The sequence below is a fragment of the Urocitellus parryii genome, chromosome 6, assembly GCF_045843805.1.
Source record: "Urocitellus parryii isolate mUroPar1 chromosome 6, mUroPar1.hap1, whole genome shotgun sequence".
In the NCBI taxonomy this organism is placed as follows: Eukaryota; Metazoa; Chordata; class Mammalia; order Rodentia; family Sciuridae; genus Urocitellus; species Urocitellus parryii.
The window spans coordinates 107368367-107386312 of record NC_135536.1 but is presented as its reverse complement, the minus strand read 5'-3'; the positions used below and the strand labels follow the sequence as shown (position 1 = coordinate 107386312).

The window sequence follows — 17946 nt, the reverse complement described above, 5'->3', positions numbered from 1 at the left end:
CCATATGACTGATCAAAAGGCAAATGAGGGAGAAAATCCCCAGCCACTCCTAAAGTTAGGTTAAGCACTACAATCAATTTATAATATGTTTCTCCCCTGGGTGAGAATAAGGAAACAGTGTCTGTGCTAAGAACTCAAGTCAGAATTTTCCTTTAAATCAAGAGTAGATGCTACAGTCTCATCTAGTGAAGGATTTCAAAGACACTGAGTATAACAAGTTTACCTCTGACTCCAAGTGGAAAAGGAAGAAAATGAGTCATGGAGGGAAACCAGACCGCTAAAGGGTGGAGATGGCAGACACTACCCCCTACCACTCCCCGACCAAGACCAGCTTGAATTTCTGTCAGAGAAACTTGTCTCCCATCTAGGTGCAAGAAATCAATCACTTCCCTAAGCACGTCCACAGCACTCTCCTTCATTCCTCTCTGGGCTTAACATACGTGGTGAGGATAGGGATTTACAACCTGCCTCACTAAATTCTAAGCAACTTCAGCATTCGGAATGTGTCGGATAGACCTCACTTCCCCAGCACCTGGGAGACCATTGTGCACACATTAAAAAATCCTTGGGATTTGTCTACTAAAATCTCTTGGAAAGAAGTATGTAACTGAAAATCTAATGAGGCAGAAAGAAAAGGGAATAGAGAAAGTGTCAGAGGAAATGAAGGCCCCACCAAAGGATCAATAAACATAATGACAGTGATGATGTCATCCCGGCACTGCGGCAAGAGCAAGAACAAGGAGGTCTGAAGGCCCAAGTGACCTGTGTGACGAATTAGGATGCTCTTGGTGGAGGGTGGGCAGCAGGACACACACAGCAGGCTTGCTGGGGCATGTGCGATTATATGCCACCTTTCCATGGATTAACGAAGTGGCTGTGAAAAATGATTTTCCTAAGATAAAATTTTATCACTGATTTTTTAAACATTTAGGAAATAACGGATCTAAACAATACTCACAGAGGGCTGGTAACATGTTGGTAACATGTCTCCCCCTCACCAAAAGACAATCAGAAACAACTTCATTAATACACACATGTACATAAACAAGCTTCCAGATCTAAGAGAGTAAAAGAGACACAGGGACATGTTGCATGACACCAGAGGTGTGCAGTCACCAAAATCCACAGTGTAGGAAATGCTATACAACTAACCAGGTTTCTTCACACACACACATACACACACACACACATACACACACACACAAATTGCAAGAAAATAATTAAGAGATTGAGAGGGAACTTAGTTCATTAAAACAGTTAAGTGGTACATCAGCCAACCTTATTTGGATCACAGTTAAAACTATTAATAAAGATTGAGAATGTAATGGAGAAAATGCAAACACAATTTATATATTTGATATAATGAAATTTTTTTAGATGTGAAATGGTATTACAGTTTTTTTGTTTTTTTCTTTAGAAGTCTTCATCTTTAGTGACACAAGCCAAAATATTTACATATTATAAATCCCCCAAATCCTGCCTTGGGTCATGGGATGGTGGGAGAGAATGAGGTGTAGCAGAGCCTGGGTGTTGCTTGCTCCCCAAACACTTACAGTCATCGTCTGTGTGAAGCTTGGCCTTCAACTTCTCCATCTTCCTCTCATCTCGTAACAGCGTCCTATCTTTTTTAAGTGTACCCGTCCCTTCCTCTTTCTTTTCTTCAATGGTTTCTTGGATTAAAGAGTATTCTTCATAATTCGTTATTCCTAACAATAGAAATTAGGTTATAATTCTCAATGATTAAACTTCTGTCAATTCCTTCCATATAGGGCTTGAGATACTGTAGAGAGTCTCTGTTGGTGGAGGACAGAAAGAGACTTTCCTCACATGTGGACCGGAAGCCACATGTCAATGAAGGATCTTCAGCTGGTGAAGTCACATTGGAAATGCTAGGTGCAGTTCTCTAGACTGATATTTGAGAAACGAGAACAAAGTAGAGGCCGTGCAGAGGATGGTGACAAATAAGTGTGTGAAGGAATTGAGTATGCTTTCCATGAAGAGGAAACTAAAATCTACAAGGTGACTTTTCAAATATTTGAAGGGCTTCATGTGGGAGGGAGGCAGAGTTGTTCTCTAGGGAGACTAATAGAGGGTACAAGAAGAAAATCTATCTGAGAATTGATTACACAGGCCATTGGCATGAGTATTCAAGAAGATCCTGGACACCAATGATGTTTGCATACAGTGCCAGCATCAGGTCAGGGTGAATACATCCTTAAAAAACTACTTTCCATGGAGAAATCTCTTTTTGTTTTCTGAGAGGGATATAAAAGCCTTCAAATGTGACTTAGTGAGAAGTTCACATGTTTGTAGTACCAGTTAGTGGACTGGCAAATCAGAAGAATGGACACACTCTCTTGGGATTGGGCCTAATTTCAAGTGTTAAGGCATTTTTAAAATTCCCTAGACATCAAATTAGAAGTGGAAACGAAAGGAGGCGAGTTACTAAAAACAAAGCAGAAACAGACATGAGCTGTGGGTGTTGCTCACCTATCCTGCTGCAAATGGTGACCAGGAGCTCCCCCACCGTCTTGGAGTCATCCACCATCACTGTTTTCACAGACCCATCCAGCATCCGGATTTTCTGAGGCCTCTGTTTCTTTTTATACTCCAAAATATCCTAGATCACAAACCATTTCACGAGAGTCAGAAAATAGGTTACAACTTTGAACATTTTTCTTTAAAAAAAAAAATAAGTGCCCAGTAGATGCTATTTCCTTATTCTTTCAAAATAATCCTTTGTTGTCCTGGGGTTGCTAATGCTCTGCTATGACAGAATCTCCAGTGCAAATAGTTGTTCTGAGAAAGATTTCTTAAAAACCTGGTAGTGAAACTGTACCTCAAGAAGGAGTACCTGTAGCTCAATGACTGAAAACTACCCTCTTCAGAATAAATGTGGCCTGTGTTCTGTGAAAGGTAAGAGTTGAATTAATGAGAATTAGCAGAGGGAAATGCATGCAGCCCTTTTCAAAAGATGGTAGTGAGGGGCTGGGGTTGTGGCTCAGTGGTAGAGTGCTTGCCTAGCATGTGTGAGGCACTGGGTTCAATTCTCAGCACCACATATAAATAAATAAAATAAATTTCATCAACAACTAAAAAACTATTTTTAAAAAAGGTGATAGTGAGTATCTGCCATGAAAAATTTTTACTACCCATACATATAAAAAATATTTATATAATTTTACTTGAAAACTGTTTACTATATTTGATTTTTACATAATAAAGGACATAAGCAATATCCCCATAATTCTTCACAGGGCATATGACAGTAGGAGTGGTTTTCATAAGAGTGAAGTGACATATAATAATGGTAAAACCAAGCAGGGCTAGTAAGTTTTGGAGTTTTTGTTTCATTTTGTTTCATTTGTTTGTTTGTTTTTAAGAGACCTCTTTCTTACTACTTAACAATAAACCTATGCAGGGGAAATTAATTAATCAAATATTTCATTCCGCTTTATGGCATGCTGGCCAATCTGATAGGTCCAATTCACACAAAGTACCAAAACCCCCAGTATCTTATTGGCTAAGTAGAACAGAATATTCAACATGTCTTTACTCATACCCTCACCCCCTTCCACTGAACAACTCCTTTGTTGTTACTATTACCAAGGGTTATTAAACGTTCATCTCCAATTTGAAGTTTCTTTTTTTGGGTACCAGGGATCGAACTCAGGGGCACTCAACCACATCCCCAGTCCTGTTTTGTATTTTATTTAGAGACAGAGACTCAATTAGTTGCTTAATTAGAAGTGGGAAAGAAAGGAGGGCCTTGTCCCCACTACCATTAAACTAGGGAAAGAGATTGGCTTTGAACTCACGATCCTCCTGCCTCAGTCTCTCGAGCTATTGGGATTCCAGGCATGCGCCACCGCACCTGGCTGAAGTTTGTTTTTTTCAAAAACAAAACGGTAATTACTATTCCGTCTTAGACTATCAGACTATCTTCAGGATTACACTTTGTTCTCCCTCCCATCTAGGCCTCTGCTTCCAGCCCATCCAGGACTGCTTAACATACTAACCCAACCTGTTTCAATCTCTCTGTGTAATTTCAAGAATCTGGATTACTGATATTTTCTTACCACCTGGACAATCTCAAAAGTACACTTCATGGAAACTCTTAGCAAGATACCCATGAATCAAAAAAGTGTAATGATGTTGGCTTTCACCAAAGGCCCAGATACAAAGTGACAGGGAATCAAGTCAGTACCAGCTGCGTACCCCATTTCGCAACATGTAGTAATCCAGTGTTCTGCCTGCTTCCAGCCAAATCCCTTTCCTGGGGTCTTCATCCGAAAGAAACAGCCCATAGTCAGAAGCTGGAACATAAACAAAAAGAAAAAGTGGTGACCAAGTCATCACTGGTTCCCAGGCCCAGAGCTGGTGGACTCGGCGAGGATGTGGGTGTTCTCTTTCTCTAGAGAGACTTGTTCCCTTTTGACAACACATATAGACATGATACCTAAGCAGATCAGGAGGAAGAAGAGTTGAGTGACAGAAGCAATACTCCAAAATAAGGTTCATGTTTCCTAGGATCAGTGGGCTAGAATTGTCTGAAATTTAGGAAAACCTAAGACAAAGCACTTCCAGTTTCCTTTTAAATACACTTGACTGTGTTCTCTAATCTTGATGTAAAAATAAGGTCAAGAACCCATGGAGAAAGAGAAGAGAAACTGAGGAAGTGGCCCTCCAAGCCTGAGGCAAATGGGGGCAGATGGGCCTTCATGCCCTAAAAGATACCAACAGAGCATGCTAGAAAGGTTTGGCAGGAATTCCTTGTCCCCACTACCATTAAACTAGGGGAAGAGTTGAAAAGTTAAACTCTATGTTCTCTGTAGAAACTCCTTATTCCTCCCTAGGAAGTCCAAAGGGAGCAGGGGCAGCTTATTCTCCTGAAGACCTCTCTCTTCCTTTACGTAATTAAGGAAACCTCAGAGACCCAGAAGAGCATCTGAGCTTCTTCTGCTTCTCAGGAAAACAACTTCCAGGTCTTTAACAGTTTATAACTTCACCAGACCTTATGGAAATCTGACCCCCCAATTTTTTTAAGATGTTTATTTATTTATTTTTAGTAGTAATTACACACAATAACTTTATATATATGTGGTGCTGAGGATCGAACCCAGGGCCTCGCACATGCTAGGCGAGCGCTCTACCACTGAGCCACAGCCCCAGCTCCCCAAAAAAGTTTTTTTTTTAAATCTGAGAGAAAAGAACTAAAAAGGAACCAAAACATAAGCCATCAGAACTGACTGGTCATTCAGATCTTGGAGTAAGGTGTAAAGTGGGGCTGTCAGCAAACTTTTCTTTTTATTTCGGGGTACCCTAGAAACAGCACAGCATTTTGAATAACATCAGTAATACTTTCAGACCAAAGGATCCGAAATTTTGTGAAAACTGGATGTTCTCCAAAGGCCTGTTTGTTCTTACTTATCATCAACTCTGAATGCTACGTTTGACTATTATCTTTCCAATTTTTTCTGGAAAATTTTACCTAATATCACACTAAAGGCTTCTCCACTTAATGTGACCCTGATATCTCAACTTTAGTCAAATCAACACCTAAATAAGGAAAGAGAATGTGGAGAAAAGAAAACAGGAGAAGTAAAGTCAATTGAATCAAGGGTTTCTGCTTAAACTCAGATTAATGGGGGCAGTGGCTTACTCAAACACCAAACATAGTATATTACAACACACCCACTTCACTGGTTTTTAAGATGTGAGAAAAAATATGTAAAGCTCCCTTCAAAGGGCTTGTACTATAAGAGTTGCCCTGCGTTCTGATAGCAGAGAAAAGTGTTCCTGCACATGGAACAGGGCTCAGGATATAAATAACCAATATGTGTCAGGGCAGATTTGTTGTCCTTTATTGGGCAAATGAGATGATATATCAAAAAGTGGTTTGTAAACTTCAGAGCACCATGCTGTCATGTGGGAGGGTCAAGATAAGAGGTATGGCCTTGCTGATGACTTGAGATCCACACTATCAATCACAAGCCTCACACATGAAGCAAGGAGTATCCAGTCTAAGAAGATATTTCATTTACAACATACACACTAGGAGACATGTGCACACTCAGAGTATCTGTTCCTTCAGCTACAGAGTGAAGAAAATAGATTTTCAGAAGCTAGTGAGTAACCCTTGACCCACCTTGTCCTGTTTGTGCCTCTGGTACCCGTTCCCGAATGACTCGGCAGGCATCATACACAGCTGTAGATGGTTCAAACTGCATGGTCTTCACCACGTTGCAATGGCGGACACAAATCTTTAAGGACAGGGCCACCATTTTCCCAGATGACTTGAAGGGTCTCACTTAGAACTTCTGGAAAACACAGAGAGGCAAGCCGTGATGCTCACAATTATAGGAAAAAACAAACAAACAAAAACAAAACAAAAAACACCAAAGCAACAAAAAACACAAAATACTGAACTCAAGTCAATTCTTAAAATCCACCATCCAGATTGACCCTCTGTGAAGTCATTCTGACTGCTGTTTACATTCTGAGTGAATTTTATCTGCGAAAATATTTCTTATTTGAGGAATGTCAAGATACACTACTCCTTCATTAACAACAGCATTTACAAAGAATCTGCCCAAAATCAAATCAATTTTTTGTAGCCTGGGCAGTGGTAGGATTGCTGACATATTAAGAGAATTTCAAAATATCCAATAAGTTTACATTTGCAATATTAAGGACTATATAAGCCATATATAACATCTCCACGTCACCCTTCTTTTTATAGGCATATTTAGCCAATTCTCTTCCCAATTTGGGGCAATGAAATTTAAACTCTAGAGATAAATGGACAAATTTTCTGTGTTGTAGATCACTCTATGGGTTGGTTTGTCCCCTGGGGCTGGTGACAATTGCAGGGTTTCCTGAACTGCTGAGATCTATAAGCATGGCTGGTTGTAACCCTCAGTGGGGAAGGCCACAGTCTTTGATGTCATGGATGCTGTTTATGGAATGCAGCAGAGAGGATGGGATGTCTAATCCCTTTCTTTCCCCAGGAAGAGTATTATAAACGTCATTGCATGAAGGCTACCTTTCTCATGCTGAAAATTGGGCTTTCACAAGAGCAAATGACTGCTCCCCTTCTAGCATTCAGGGAGAGATTCCCTTCTGAAAGGGAAGACTGAGCTATAATGTAGGCCTGGGAGCAGAAGGCAGAATGGAATGGAACACTGGAGCCCTGGAGGAGTCGGAGGACACAGACAGGAGCAGTGAGCCCTGAAGGACACAGCAAGCCTCTGGGGTACAGTCACGAGGATCACAGGAGAGAAGCTCAGAGAGCTAGGAAGCAGATGGCTAGGAAAGTGGCAAAATAAGATAACATGATGGGGAAATTTGTCCAGATTAACTGGACAATGAAGGCTACTGGAGATACAGAACTGAGGGGGTGGTTCTTGGGATGCATTCTATGGACAGGTGGAGCTATAACCCAGGTAGAAGACACTAGAAAAACTTATCTGGACTGAGTCAGATAAGATGAGGAATGAGACAACAATTGAATCTGGCAAGTCAGTGGTCTCTGGCAATGGTGATAAGAGGGCAGGGCCAGAATCTGAGTGCAGCAGTGGGTTCAGGAGATAGAGGCGAGGGGCAGGCTCCGTAGGAAAAAACTCATCTCCTGAGCAGACTTACTGGGAAGGGGGCAGTGTGGGAGGTTCAATCTTATGCTTTTTGAGCCTTTTTAATCTCAAAGTGCATATCAATTCCATGAGGAAGTTACCCATGTAGACGCAGTTCCACCTTATTATAGTGATTGAGGTAGGGTAGCCAAAGGCTACTTCTCACCACACACTATCTCCACTCCGGGTCTGGCTCATGTTGCTAACCCTGGGTCTTTGGAGAGGAGGGGAGCTGGAAAATCTTGGTCCATGGAAAAGGTGCTGGATAGGGAGATTGTGATCCAAGTTTAATCTCAAGTTGGCAATGCCTTGGTCGTCCACACCCATCACTTCTCCTCTCTTGCCCTTCAGACAGCAGGAAACAACCAGTTCTCATGGAAGGAGCTTCTTAACAAACTCAATGCTTAGCCAACTATTCTCATTGGATTCCCACATATCATCCTAACACTTGATGAGGGAGGCCATAGAATGGAGGCAAGGTCATGGTAGATGGTCAACAGAATGAGGAGTACCAGATATTAAGTATATGTTCTCAACTTTCATATCACCCCAAAACAAGTATAGCTCAAAACTATCACTATTACTACATGGGAACACATTATAAAAGAAAAAAATCAAAAAGCCAAACAAATTACTCTCAAAGGGCACTGCACACAGGTCTAAGAGTAAAAAACCCTAGTATCCGGCTCCTTATTTTATTATGTTTTCCCAAGCATGAAATAAGACCAAAATTTATTTCACAGAAATATTTTTAAAACAAAGAATATAAGGAAATGCTTATAAACTAAAACTTTTAAAATAAAACAAAGCATTTTTATCATTATCTTGCAAGCTGGTAACTCACATAGCCAAACCTAGATGAGGTCTGAAGTCAATGTGTTGATTTAGTCACTATCTCACAAAACCTGTAGCACTGAGCTGTTTTTAGCACCATTCATGACAGAATAAGATTCTATTCAAATTGAATACCTGTTGGCATTAAGTACTTTGCTTTATCCTATGGCAAAAAGAGAGTAGCAACTTAGAAATGTCAACTTAAAATGAATATATGTTTCCAACATTTGTGAGAATGTGGCCAGAAGGCCACTCAGGGTCCAACATCCACTACACATCCTGAGCAAACAAGGCAGCTCAGGCAACAGTCTTGATAAAGATGTGTGTTCCTTCTCCATTGTCACATTTTTCTGGGCAGCATAGCATTGTGACAGCTTGCAACTGACATTGGTTTTCACTTCTGTATCCTAAGCCCTCTGCTAATTCCTACTTCTCCAGGCTTTTTAATGGTGCAGACTTAGGAAGGCTGATCAGGTTTCCTTTTCTGGTTTGGCTACAAGGAAGCTCAGAGTCAAATTTGTGCGCAAGTGCTTGTAGTGGTGTTACTTTCTAATCCCTGCCTCTATTTTATGACCCTATTCTGGCTACTCTTTTTCCTTTTACCCCAATTTGAATGTATGTTTTCAGAATAAATCTTAAGACTTTTTCTTTTCTTTTACCTTTTGGTAAAAGACAGAATATAAGTTTGTGAAATTCACATTATTTTTCCTTTCATAATCTCTTTTCACTCTGACCATTTTTGGGCCTATGTTATATGTGTGAAGGTTACTGGGACCAATACAGAAACTATTCTGTAGCATCTGTTGGAGAAGATGAGCCAATGGAACCAATGGTGAAACCCAGACATCCTCCTTTTAAAATAAATACTTCTTACTCCCAGGGTGCTGTAAACAGCCCAGGAGGCCACTCAGGTTCACCCCAGTCCACCCAGGGACAAACAAGCCCAGCTCCAGCCAAGGCCACCTCCTCTCCAAAACAAATGCCCATCATTGGTCAAGATGAGCAACCACCCCTTGGATTTCAGCCTGGTAAGTGAGGGCCATGCAATGCTCCCTGCCTTACCAGCTGCACAGCTCTGAGCTGGTTACTTCATTGGTTATCAGCTGCCTCAGTTTCCTCCTCATTGAAATGGGGGAGAATAATAGATCTACCTATAAGGTTGCTAGTGAATTAAATAAAATTCATAAAAGGCATGAAGACAGTGCGAAGTTTAGGATTTGTTATTAACGTTACTGATGGGGATTGGAGAAACACTGGATGCAGCATACTTCTGTATTCAGCTACATTTGAGCTGCAAAATTCATTTATTCTTTATCCTGCATCTATTACATTCTAGTCATTATAACAGTCATTAGGGAGTAATGATAGACAAAACTCCTGCTCATATGAAACTTTACCTTCTAGTCAGTCCTTGGTTCAATACACAGATTCTGTGCCATCTTTTATATAAGACACACAACATGCCTTTTTCTAGATACAGTGCTAGCTGAGGATGAGCTGTGAACCTGAGTGTGCTTGCGGAGCAATTCTTAGGTTGTTTTCTTGGAGATTACTCAGATTCCCCCAACCCAAGGGCTCAAGAGGAAAAAAATTCTATTAGCCACACAGCATGGCTGGCATCACAATCAGTTCCTACCTTATGGTTTGTCAATAAATTCTGCCCAGTGTTAACCTAAGGGAGGCACTGCTGGGGCTCTGCACACTCCTCTGTAAAGCAGAGGTGCTGGGTCACGTGGCAAGACTGGAGGACCAGGTGACCTCATCTCAATGGGGCCTCTAATCTACAGGACAGTAAGAGCTGGATACATCCCCATTCCCTCTCCACTATTACCCACTGGAAGGATACTGCACTTAACAGTGGATGGCTATATCTGCTCTGGAGGTGTTATATTGCCCTGTTTGATAACTGCATGTATCACATAACCAAATGTCCTCATAACAAAGAGGCCTTTATAAACCTATCCTTCAACTGTGTTTACATCTCAAGCTCCTATGAGCAATTCTAGTTTCTCAAAGCAGTGCCCAGCAAAGAGCTTTCCCTTCTCTCCAGCTCTTACCTGCTCCTCTGTAAGGGAGGAGTAGTTCCTCTAGCAGGTAAGAACCCACCATGCACTGGGTCATAGCTACACAAAGGGCCCGCAAAAGCCAAAGTTTTACCCTCTGTATTGATCTCTAGGCTGTCAGGGCTCATATACTTGGCTACTCACCTTGAGCATTCAGACTCCATACACTTGTGCACACCAGGCACAGCCAGGGATGTACCAACATCAGGAAAATAGGTCAAGTCAACCCTTCCCTGCAAGATGGCTGCCTTGTATTTAAGAAGGGACCAGCAGACAGGCAGCTGGAGATTCCCTATGGCCTCTTCTCCTGTCTAGCTCTATCAAGGAGATGCATTTTCTATGAATTCTCAGGCTCTCCTTAACAACCTTGTCTTCCCTCCTACCTCAAGAGTGCCCCTCCTACCCATTCTCAAATGGTGAGAACCCAAAGGGCAAAGCCTTAGTGGAGCAGCTCCCCTTATCTCCACATCTACAATTTGTAAAGACGCTAATTATAAGCTCAGGGAAAACAGCAATGCACACAAGTGACATGATTTTTCCATGTGACTCCTACCCATGGTCCAAGACAATCATGCTCCCCTCCCCAGCAAAATAAGGTGATAGAAAACCTCATTAGTTTTCTTCAAAGAGGCAAGAGAGGCCAGGACTACTGTTTGACTTTGAATACTTCAACTTGAAGTAACCATCATTAAAAGTCAATTGGATAAGTAGCACAGGAGAAATGATTAGCTACCCAATGAGTGTGAACAACAGGCTAGGTAGGACAATATAAATCCCAGGTAGTGGTTGACCCTAAGTAATCCACAGGGCCACCATTGTATATTCTTGCCTGTTCCTGTATACCAGAAATAAGATGTCTATACTACATGGTATCAGGAATACATTTGTCATGAGAGGGCCATTTCCCCTCCTGACCTCTTTAGCAAGGGCTGCATTATGATAGTCACGTTTAAATCTCAGCTCAGTGTCCAACACTTAGTAGATGCTCAATAAATATTTATAGAATTATTATGTACTTCATGGAAATATTTAAATTGATTTTTAAAAAGTTATTAAGAATTATTAGAGGCTGGGGATGTGGCTCAAGTGGTAACGCGCTTGCCTGGCATGCGTGCGGCCCGGGTTCGATCCTCAGCACCACATACAAAGATGTTGTATCCGCCTACAAAATAGATATTAAAATTATCTCTCTTAAAAAAAAAAGAAGTATTCACACCAATGTCAAGACTAAAGGATGTCCAGAGTTCTGTAGTACTTTCAAATACATAGTGTCACACTAGACCAAATTATGGCTACTCATTGACAATCAGTTCCAGGAACCATAGAGGCTCAACCCCAAGCTCATAAGATAAAGTTTATATCAGCATACAAAAAACTCAAGAAAGAACCAAAGCCACGTCAGTTAAGAATCACTGGCTGCTCCATAAGGGCCAAGTGAACTGCTCACAATAAAGTCCCTAGAGAAGGGCTAATGTATATTTACTTAAAACAGGAATGGAGGAGCAAATCAGCATTTCTTCCTCCACTAAAAGAACCAGAGAAAGTGCCTACAATGTAGACTTCAGACAATGAAAAACCCTTTTGGTACTCTTTGCCATTTCCATTTGAAAAAAACTATAATCTTGAAGTCAAGAGATCTTCCCAACACACTGCAAGAAAAATACCAATACTTTTCAAGCTATTTCAGGAAACAGAAAAAGAGGGAGAACTTCCAAATTCATTCTACGAGGCCAATATCACCCTGATTCCTAAACCAGACAAAGACACCTCAAAGAAAGAAAACTACAGACCAATATCTCTAATGAACCTAGATGCAAAAATCCTCAATAAATTTCTGGCGAATCGGATAAAAAAACACATCAAAAAAATTGTGCACCATGATCAAGTAGGATTCATCCCTGGGATGCAAGGCTGGTTCAATATACGGAAATCAATAAATGTTATTCACCACATCAATAGACTTAAAGATAAGAACCATATATGATAATCTCAATAGATGCAGAAAAAGCATTCGACAAAGTACAGCATCCCTTTATGTTCAAAACTCTAGAAAAACTAGGGATAATAGGAACATACCTCAATATTGTAAAAGCTATCTATGCTAAGCCTCAGGCTAGCATCATTCTGAACGGAGAAAAATTGAAGGCATTCCCTCTAAAATCTGGAACAAGACAGGGATGCCCTCTCTCACCAATTCTGTTCAACATAGTTCTCGAAACACTGGCCAGAGCAATTAGACAGATGAAACAAATTAAAGGCATAAAAATAGGAAAAGAAGAACTTAAATTATCACTATTTGTGGAAGACACGATTCTATACCTAGAAGACCCAAAAGGGTCTACAAAAAAACTACTAGAACTAATAAATGAATTCAGCAAAGTGGCAGGATATAAAATCAACACGCATAAATCAAAGGCATTCCTGTATATCAGCGACAAATCTTCAGAAATGGAAATGAGGACAACCACTCCATTCACAACAAAAGAGGTGAAAGACTTATACAATGAAAACTACAGAACCCTAAAGAGAGAAATAGAAGAAGATCTTAGAAGATGGAAAAATATACCCTGTTCATGGAGAGGCAGAACTAACATCATCAAAATGGCGATATTACCAAAAGTTCTCTATAGGTTTAATGCAATGCCAATCAAAATCCCAACGGCATTTCTTGTAGAAATAGATAAAGCAATCATGAAATTCATATGGAAAAATAAAAGACCCAGAATAGCAAAAACAACTCTAAGCAGGAAGTGTGAATCAGGCGGTATAGCAATACCAGACTTCAAACTATACTACAGAGCAATAGTAACAAAAACAGCATGGTACTGGTACCAAAACAGGCGGGTGGTTCAATGGTACAGAATAGAGGACACAGAAACGAATTCACAAAATTACAACTATCTTATATTTGATAAAGGGGCTAAAAGCATGCAATGGAGGAAGGATAGCATCTTCAACAAATGGTGCTGGGAAAACTGGAAATCCATATGCAACAAAATGAAACTGAATCCCTTTCTCTCGCCATGCACAAAAGTTAACTCAAAATGGATCAAGGAGCTTGATGTCAAATCAGAGACATGGTGTCTGATAGAAGAAAAAGTTGGCTCCGATCTACATACTGTGGGGTCGGGCTCCAAATTCCTCAATAGGACACCCATAGCATAAGAGTTAACAACTAGAATCAACAAATGGGACTTACTCAAACTAAAAAGTTTTTTCTCAGCAAAAGAAACAATAAGAGAGGTAAATAGGGAGCCTACATCCTGGGAACAAATCTTTACTCCTCACACTTCAGATAGGGCCCTAATATCCAGAGTATACAAAGAACTCAAAAAATTAAACAATAAGAAAACAAATAACCCAATCAACAAATGGGCCAAGGACCTGAACAGACACTTCTCAGAGGAGGACATACAATCAATCAACAAGTACATGAAAAAATGTTCACCATCTCTAGAAGTCAGAGAAATGCAAATCAAAACCACCCTAAGATACCATCTCACTCCAGTAAGATTGGCAGCCATTCTGAAGTCAAACAACAACAAGTGCTGGCCAGGATGTGGGGAAAAGGGTACACTTGTACATTGCTGGTGGGACTGCAAATTGGTGCAGCCAATTTGGAAAGCAGTATGGAGATTTCTTGGAAAGCTGGGAATGGAACCACCATTTGACCCAGCTATTTCCCTTCCGGGTCTATTCCCTAAAGACCTAAAAAGAGCATGCTACAGGGACACTACTACATCGATGTTCATAGCAGCACAATTCACAATAGCAAGACTGTGGAACCAACCTAGATGCCCTTCAATAGACGAATGGATAAAAAAAATGTGGCATTTATACACAATGGAGTATTACTCTGCATTAAAAAATGACAAAATCAAAGAATTTGGAGGGAAATGGATGGCATTAGAGCAGATTATGCTAAGTGAAGCTAGCCAATCCCTAAAAAACAAATGCCAAATGTCTTCTTTGATATAGGGAGAGTAACTAAGAACAGAGTAGGGAGGAAGAGCATGAGAAGAAGATTAACATTAAACAGGGACGAGAGGTGGGAAGGAAAGGGAGAGAGAAGGGAAATTGCATGGTAATGGAAGGAGACCCTCATGGTTATACAAAATTACATACAAGTGGATGTGAGGGGACAGGGGAAAAAAAACAAGGGGGAGATATGAGTTACAGTAGATGGGGTAGAGAGAGAAGATGGGAGGGGAGGGGAGGGGAGGGGGGATGCAGAGAATAGGAAAGGCAGGAGAATACAATAGACACTAGTATGGCAATATGTAAATCAGTGGATGTGTAACCGATGTGATTCTGCAATCTGTATACGGGGTAAAAATGGGAGTTCATAACCCACTTGAACCAAAGTGTGAAATATGATATGTCAAGAACTATGTAATGTTTTGAACAACCAACAATAAAAATTAAAAAAAAAATTAGAAGACCTCCTCACAAGGCCACAAGAACCAAGAGGGCTCCACAGGGGTGTGTACTCCAAGGATCCTTCCAACTCAGCCTTCTATCACCAGACACCTTTGGCACTGGCACCTGAAATTCCATCATTGACTCTCATTGTTTGTAAAGATTTGTTCCCAAGTTAACTTTGCTATAAAAGTGTGTATGTGCACTTATTACCTCTCACTGCTTTAGAATGCTAAGTCTCAGAACCTTTCAGGCAAATTAGCTGAAAGCTTCCCTTTATTAAAGATGTCTTATTATGAGGAGCTTCTGCAGAAGGAATGGTAGCGTGCTATAGAAGAATACAGAAGTCTGGCAGTGAGTGGGAAAGTGCTAGAAGAAATGTGGAAAGGGAGGGCAGCAGATGCTTATGTTTTCAAAGCTTTATGGGTTTACTTAGAGCTGATTTTTAATGCACATAGCATTCTGAAATGCAGAGGCAATTGGGTTCAAACAGATTAGCCCAAGGATCAAGGCCCCTCCACCACTGAGCCTCATCTGCCCACTTCCAAATCACACATAAGAACTCTCTACACTAACCACATGGATGTATGTTCAATCCCTGCACAATTGCCTAATTATTTTAGCCCATGTATCTGAAATGCCCTACCCTCCTTAGCAGCATCTTTTTGTTAATCAACCCTCCATCCCAGCATTTGGCTTTGCTTCTAGCCACTAGTTTTTCACGCCACCACAGCCAGCAGGCCTGCTCTCAGCTCTGGCCCTCAGGTGCTCTGCTGGACCACCTGCTATCTCCTGGTAATTCTTTGGTGCTCCAGAGCTCTGTAGTACTTCCAAATATATAGTGTCAATGGATGTGCTTAATGGGCTAGAAAGTAAGAGTGATTTTTTTTTCTTTTTTGCATCTTTCTTTCACAGATTATAAAACAGAAGATCTGGGAAGATAAATGAATTACTTCCTTGCATGTGGAATATGTTGTTTTTTTGTTGGACGACTAAAAGTTGCATTGGCTCTGCAGCAATCTCATTGTACCTGTGATGGCCAAGACTGCTGAATAAGTCATCCATATGTTCCAGTCCTATTGAACTCTACTGTTTGGTCTCTCTGCTGTTTTCTCCCTCGTTGCAAGCTACAGAAAGAAGGTGGCTCTGAATTGAACTTTGGGTTTGAATTCTTTTGTACCTTAACTTATTCAGATGATTGAAAATAGGCTTTTTACAAAAACAGATATGATAGAAAAATAAAAGGTCATGTCCAAGAAAAAATAGAATAAAAATAAAAGTAAAGGTCAAAGCCAGGAGAACTGTGAATTATTTACCATTCATTTGGGGAACTGGGAATAACTCCTCCCATTATTTGGTTTTTCTGACCCTTGCTGACAAGCCTATAAAATCTCAGATGCTCCTGGCTGCTGCGGAGGCTGATGAACAGAAGCTTTGTCTTTAAGGCACGTTACTGTGATGGGTACACTTATACTAGCTTTCACTTGAAAAAAATAAAGCTTTGCCCTACAATGATCTGGGGGAAGATGGGAAAAGAACTGCACACAAGTTCTTTCTCAAACAACCTTCCTCCTGCTTGTACTTAATTTGATGCCAAACTGTCGTGGCCCCCACTGAATAGCATCTGTCATGGCAGCATGGATTTGGATTGTGAAGTGATGGTGCAAATCAACACAATTGCATGTGTTTTCACTTAAGAAGCGGAGGAAGTCTCTATTTCTTAGCTCCATTCCCTTTCACCAATCGGACCAGTGACTCTAAGGCTGCAAAACCACAGGGCATGTCATTTGCTAAGGCAAAGCATGTGGTTTTTGAAGAAGAGATTTTGAAGAAAAAAGGAAGGAGAATTTAAAAATGTATTCTTGCCACTTATCTATCTTAATCCACTAACCACAAATCAGAAAAGCATTTCTGTTAGAGACCTGACCTGAAAATCTGACATTTATTTGGAAAACTGAAACGAATTAAGGAACTTGACTGAATTTTTCATCTCTGAAGACTCCAATCCATCAGCATGTCATCACGTGACCAATCCAGCATTCGCAGATTGCATTTGATCTTCCAAAGGATTCTCCTTTTGTATGACTACTCCCTCCAAGATAATTTCATCTTATACTGAAATGTTAGAATGTTGTGGTAAAATTATACATAGCCCTTTATCTCCAACTTGAAAATCATTAGGTTCAGACCTTCATAAACTAGATATAGATCTCTATAAAACCCTGCTAAAATATTCCCATTCTCCAGAATGCAAGAGTACTAATAAAATATATATTTTAAAAATTTGCAAATAATGGCAGCCAACTTATAAGTGAATATGTGCCTGGTACTGATTCTAAGCCATTTTTCTGAGACAAGAGCACCAAAATCTTCACATAATCCTGTACTGAAGGGTTGAGACTTGGCCCAAGTAGAGCAACCCAAACACAGCAGTTTTGAGATGTCAGAGTCCATGATAATATGTGCTCTTTAAAATAGAGAAATAAATATAATGCTTGAGCCAAGAAAGCAGCAAAATGGCAGAAACACTTTATTATTGATGTTTTCACTCATAATTGAACTTGCACTTGTTACATTATTGTACGTCATACTAAAGAAAATACTTTGCTTACTGATGTTGTGAGTAGGTCCCATTCACCCTGGACAAAGCAGGTTTAATACAGTTCATGCAGTATGAGTAACAAGAACACACAAAGAGGGTAAGACTTAAACCCATCTGTCTCAATCCAGACTTCCATGTCTCTCCCCAGTTTACCACAGCTCAGCTCTGCTAACATCTGGATACATCTCCTTATATCATCTGCATATTTTTAAGTAGTTGAGATGATATACTATATATGATTCTGTATCTAGGTTTCTCCATTCTAATTTCATAATAATAATTTCCTGCAATATTACAAATTCTATTGAAAATTTATTTTCAATAGAACTATAATACTACAACATAAGGTCCCATAATTACTTAGCTGTGTTTTTGCTTTTGTGCATAACAACTCTTT

At 40.3% G+C, this 17946-nt stretch overlaps 1 protein-coding gene across 5 annotated transcripts in view; it reads right to left on the bottom strand.

Moving 5' to 3' along the window:
• Tln2 (talin 2) overlaps positions 1-17946 on the bottom strand; it is a 411357-nt gene that overhangs the window by 175845 nt on the left and 217566 nt on the right. For all 5 annotated transcript variants that reach the window (XM_077799669.1, XM_026384818.2, XM_026384825.2 and 2 more), the window contains 4 exons: positions 6149-6320; positions 4219-4316; positions 2491-2620; positions 1554-1706 (listed from right to left, as the gene is read on the bottom strand). In XM_077799669.1, the coding sequence (XP_077655795.1) occupies positions 1554-1706; positions 2491-2620; positions 4219-4316; positions 6149-6284 (517 nt within the window). In that variant the 5' untranslated portion in view covers positions 6285-6320. The remainder of the gene's footprint in view (positions 1-1553; positions 1707-2490; positions 2621-4218; positions 4317-6148; positions 6321-17946) is intronic.